General features: G+C 35.4%; 1 protein-coding gene across 1 annotated transcript in view; it reads right to left on the bottom strand.

Moving 5' to 3' along the window:
• Window positions 1–6,000, bottom strand: part of LOC122359318 (Down syndrome cell adhesion molecule homolog) — a 108,422-nt gene that overhangs the window by 94,832 nt on the left and 7,590 nt on the right. Inside the window, 4 exon segments of the mRNA XM_043259627.1 lie at window positions 886–987; window positions 1,610–1,707; window positions 2,396–2,406; window positions 2,600–2,796. Of these exon segments, the coding sequence (XP_043115562.1) occupies window positions 886–987; window positions 1,610–1,707; window positions 2,396–2,406; window positions 2,600–2,796 (408 nt within the window).

The raw sequence follows: 6,000 nt of genomic DNA, 5'->3' as shown, positions 1-6,000 counted from the left end.
ATCAGCATTTTTAATGTATGAGGCCATGATGCAGAGGGCAGTATAAAGACAAAAAATTATATATATATGGGTATATGTTTAGTTAACAGCAAAAATACATTGTATGTGGTCAAAATGATTTTTTTAATGCCAAAATCATTTGTATAATAAATAAAAATCATGTTCCATGAAGATATATAGTACGTATATATCCTACCAAAAATGTATAAAAACCTAGTAATTAGTAATATGCATTGCTAATTTTTGCAACTTTAAAAGTAGATTTTTGCACTGTAAGATTGCAGATTTTCAAATAGTTGTGTCTAGAGACAATGCATTATCAATCCTAACAAACCATACATCAATGGAAAGCAATGGAAAGCATATTTAATCATATTTAGTCTTCAGATGATTTATACAATTCTATTTTAAAAAAAACTGACACTTAAGATTGGTCCATGGTCACATAACATCTTCACGTATTTGTTTTTTGGCCCTATATAAGTCACTACTGCTGATGTAGCTTAAACCCAAAATATTCCTCAAAAAAGCAGCATGGTTTAGCCAGCACAAATATCGGTTTTGCATGGGCTACTACAGCAGCGCAAGTGGTTCCTCAGTTGTACCTTCCACGTGACTTTGATGCTTTGGGATGAGATTGCTTCCAGCTGCACATCTTGAGGAGCGCCATCAGGTGCTGGATCGATCACATGCAGAGATGACAGAAAAAATAAAAGACTGAGCCACTAGGTGGCGGCACAGATAACAAAATGTCTGATACCATGAGGAACTATAGAAAAACCTCACAAAGGCTCACACCATTTTGGGGGAATACTCACGTGCTTCATCTGTGGTGATGGTCAGCTCGTTGCTCGGCCTGCTCTCTCCGATCTGGTTTTGGCAAACATGCGAGGATGTTGTAAGTGGAAGCAGGGTGGAGTTCAATGATGGTGGCCTGGTTCAGCTGAGGGGAGACGTCTTTGGTCATTTGAGATGAGGCCCACGAAGCTAAAAGAAATACAGAGGAATACAGAGCGACACATAAGGCTACGTTACAGTCATTTTATTACAGTTCAAAGGGTGTACTGTAGTAATATAAAAAGATACCAAAAATGAAAACAAACAAGCCACTTAAAGTGATCAAAGTTCATTCTACGAATGTAGATGAACTGAATAAATAGATGTAAAAATAAAAACAAAAAGAGAAATTAACATTGGTTATTCATTTTTTCATAAAAACAGATAATCCTGTCTAAGATGCTGATTGGCCAATAAATACCATCTTCTAGCAGTTCTGAAACACGTCATATATCTGACTGAATAACACTTATATATAACTCTGTTAAAAAATACTTGTCTTCGAGAATATAAATGAGAACAATTGATTGAGGCAATAGATTGGGTGAAAGAAAACTCATACATGATTTATTTTTATAGTTGATGTCATATCCTGTAATGGGGCTGTTGCCATCAGCCCATAGTCCAGCCAAGTGCAATGGTTCTCGGGTCCTTCACTTCTCTGATCTCAACCTCAGGAGGATCAGGACGATCTTCGGAAAAATGTTTGTAGAGATTAGACAACAAGTACGAAAATACGAAATCAACAATTGCGTTTTGAATCGAACTTTACCTTGTACTATCAGTTGAATGATTCCTTTATCTTCACCGTAAGAGTTGATAGCAATGCAGAGAAAAAAAGCCAGAGTCTTCTCTGACGGTATGCAAGATCTGTGAAGACATAAAATGATATGTACAAAAATTTGATCATGCACTAGTACATTTTGGTAAATGCTATAGGATATTTGATATACGGGAGTTTTTGCTTTTGAACTATTATATTTGAACAATTACATTTTTAGTTTATTAATGACTCTCAGCAGGCATTGTAAAATGCTATTTTGCACATGCATCTATCTTCATCTATAAACATTATTTAAGAGTGGAGAAAAAAGTAACAATACAGTTAATACAAAGATTAACCATAATGTTATGAAGATTTGAAAAATGTCTATGATGACTTGAGAACACTGACTCATATTTTTTCTATTATATCCTTAGATTTTTAGATAGTGTAACATACACATGTGCAAAATCGTCTATGAAGGCTTGTTTAAATATATAATAAATTTTTTTATAACTGCTGTTTAATTTTGTTACTTGCTGTTTATTTGTGAAATTCACCCCCCCTCAACTGTACTTTAATTATACCTGTGGGTGAATAATAAAAGGAATTTCTCCACGTTTGGATGCCTGAAATATTTACTGAAATGTGCAGAATGTAATAGAGCATACTGTGCTAGGCACTCAATGTGTAGCATGCAGAAAGCAGAAAATGAACAATGTGGTATATTGAAGGCACATTTTTTCATCCAATCAGTCCCTAACGAATGCCGTGCATGTTTGTCTTAGTGAATACCGCTCAGAAATCTGTCACATTATCATAGTATAAGTGAGTTGCGAGAGCACGTTTTGTGTTGTCGATAAGGACAAATATAAATTAGTTCCAACGGTGGATGATTTTTGACAGAAAGTAAGTAGTAAGTCCAGGGCATCCCTGAATATGCGCCTTGGAAATGAGGCATGTGATCACATTCTCAGTGTAGATGGTGCCTTTGCTCACCTGCAGGGTGGATATGACCTCATCTCCCACTTCCTTCACGGTAACCACGTAGCGGCTCATGTCTGGGTTGATGATATGAGATTCCTTCTCCCAGCGAACCTTGATGGGCTTTTCACCGTGAGCAGTGCAGCTCATCTCGGTCATGTGACCCTGTTCCGCTCGCGTGGTGTTGGGGTAAGACGTGATCATGGCAGGAACTGAAGGACGAACGGAGAAAGACGCAGAGATGAAATAATATTTGAGGTAAGCGTAGACCCAGCCACATCATTTCTCTGCATAGAAATACTGGACATCATCAAAAAAAACAATGTTCTCATTACGTAATAAACCAAACCCCCTACAAACCAATCAATCAATGTTTTGTTGTATACTGTATATAATGTATTTTATACCCAGTATGTTTTATATAATCAATAAGAAACTATTTAAACAATCAAACAAGCTTTTTAAGATTTTGCAAAAATGCAAAGGAAAGAAAATAATGAATGAAATTCTGCATTATTTCTGTCACCATTGCTAGATGTAAATGTGTGATAAAACCTCGGCATAACAACTGAGCATTTCCTCCGCCCCGTAAGTCCATAAGTCTCCCTTCAAAAGTTTGTTTCTCAATCTCCTCGTATGAAGTAAATGAGCTGAAAGCAAACTGAGCTGGTCTCTGGTGAGAAGTTCACAGAGCAAGCAAGAGACATGAAGAAGGCGCGAGACCGTGCTCAGGCCTGTCTCACCCCTCCTCTGTCTGAAACCTTGTTACCCTCCAGCGGCGTGAGAGATCTGTCTCTCTCTTTCCTGGCAGGCATGGCTATGATTAAATGATGAGCACACTTCGATTATTCATATAGATTCTTCTGCTTGTTTTCGCTCAGCAATACTAGCGCCTCTGAAGCAGGAATGTGAAACTCCCCAAATCATCTTACACTAGGTTTGGGCTCTGTGATCGTACAGTATATACCTTGCGATGTTAAGTTTAAGGCGTCGGTTGGATATCAGGACCCCATTTTGTTAGTTAGACTTTATGAAGAAATGTGAAAATAAGACCAAAGTAAATAAGGGTGTAACAAAAATTTCAACTTTCAACAACAACAACAACAATAATAATAATAATAAAATAATAACTTAATTTTAAAAGCCTGTTTTAAATTAATTGAAATAACTGAATTCAATTAATAAAATTACAAATCTATTAATTAAAAATACATTTATTAAGGGCAGTATGTAGTACTTTGGCTTTGATAACAATTGTATCATTATTTTGTGTCATTATTTTAATAAAATAAATTAAATAATTTAAAGGTTTATGGAATAGTCTGATTTATAATTATACTGCTATTGATCTTTTAAGTGTTTAATAAGTAATAATAAATAATAATAATTAGATCATTCAATTATTTTGCGCTTCAAGTACATTTATTATTATTTTACAAAAAATGCATTTACCAAAGAGGGTCCTAAGCCCCTTAGAAGTTAAATATTTACTTGTACCCATGAGATTTTAAGTTAATATTTTAATAATTTAAAGAAACATTTGCATGTTATTGGTTCTCTGATGTTAGTTTAAGGTCACACAACATGCAACGGAATATTTATTCCTTTTTTTTAAGTAAATGTTTATTTTTTATGATTTATACAGAGATCTGTAGATAATATTACATACAACTCTAATCACAAAATGGACAATATTATACATATTAAATACATCTGATTTGATAATTACACTATAATAATATTACAATTTTTTAATTCAATAAATTGTGCAGCCACTATTATTCTAATTGTACATTTAATTATTAGCTTTTTATCAATTCATAGACCTCCTGCAGTTGTTTCACAAAGACCCAGTTGAACACTTGTTGGTTGAAATTGCAGCAGAAATATTGTAATGTTGACTGTAATAAATAATCATGCTTTGATATGTGATTTTGTACTGTCCATCCACAGCATTAACTGCTGAAAAACAGACAGACAGACAGACAGAGGGAGGGAAAGAAAAAGGGCGCACGCATGCAGTCTCCTGTGCCCAGAGTCTTATTGTGGTGTGAAGTGGCGGAAGTTGACATGATGGAGAGTGTCAGAGTCAGGCCTGTGAACGTTTAACTCTCATCTCTTATTTACTCACAAGCTCGCAGTAGCTGCTGCATGCATGAGAACGCTGATTTATTTTGCATGACAACTATGAATTTTAAGTACAGCATATTAAAAGAAATCTCTCCGCCTTCTCTAAATGTTATTGCTCTTTAGCAAGAGGACGCTCTCTGAAGATCTGATGCAAGGTTGAGACCTGCTCTGAAGCAAGATCCGAAGATGTGGAAAGGCTCTCTTTTTTTTTTTATTCTAACTACAGACTATTTCATTTCTTTTCGGATTAGTTTCTCTACATACAATCAAGCCAACTTTGAGATTAAATCAACTTTGATTTGTTAATTAAATCCGTGAATAAATGTTGTGAGAGTGACATTAAGTGTTCATTATTAACTATCGACTGTTGAGGCCAGTTCATAACAAGAAATATAACTATCAATATAATATTAGTGTCCATACCAGAGCTAAATAACATTCTGTTTATTATGAGCATGTCCTCTGAATGGTTTTTATCTACAATGGTTTAAAAGTGACTCCAAATATACATTCTGTTGCGCTATTGCTAATGCTAATAGCTAATGCTATTCATTTACGTTAATTAATTCATAACTTTCCTTGGTAGCAGTGCCTTTTCAGATTGGTTGAATTCTCTTTAACGTTATGGGTAGTATAGTGTTAATGCTGCTATTAAATCTGCTTGACATGACAACGAAGTGTGACTTTTACAGAAATACACAACACCTAACAATCTCGCCGTTGCGGTTTTGTTTCACTGCTGCATTTCACGTGATGTCGCAGAAGACACTGATATCGAATACAAATGTGTGAGGAAACAAAAGTCACAATATGGTGAGTCCTCAGTTCTTGGAAATTCTCCTTAGTACACATCCAAAAGAGTGTGTATAATCTCATTTAAAGTCTTGCAGTCAGCACGAGAGGGGCTTCAGGCGAGAGGGGCTCTAAATGGTATTCCCATAACAGCTTAGTTGATGTATATTTTTAATATCCAGCAATATTACAGGCTCCTGTAATAAAGAGAGAGGGGGGAGCGCTGATGGCAGCTATAACTGCACATCAAACAAAATCTCCCTTTATTCATTTCAGCAGCCATAGAACAGCACCTAACTATTATTAAACAAACCAGGGAAAACCACAGGGAGCGCAGGAGAGAGTTTGATATTCACAACATGTGTGAGTAAATGTCGTCTTTCACATGCAACATGGATGTGTTTCACAGCTGTTCTACTTAAATAAGACTTCAGTTTTGAAAAGTGACATTGTATTCGATATCTGTACAATTCTTCAAAACGGTAAACACAGTG

Source organism: Puntigrus tetrazona, chromosome 15 (assembly GCF_018831695.1).
Source record: "Puntigrus tetrazona isolate hp1 chromosome 15, ASM1883169v1, whole genome shotgun sequence".
Taxonomy (NCBI): Eukaryota; Metazoa; Chordata; class Actinopteri; order Cypriniformes; family Cyprinidae; genus Puntigrus; species Puntigrus tetrazona.
The sequence above is the reverse complement of the archived record's forward strand: the minus strand, read 5'-3'. Positions and strand labels throughout refer to the sequence as shown.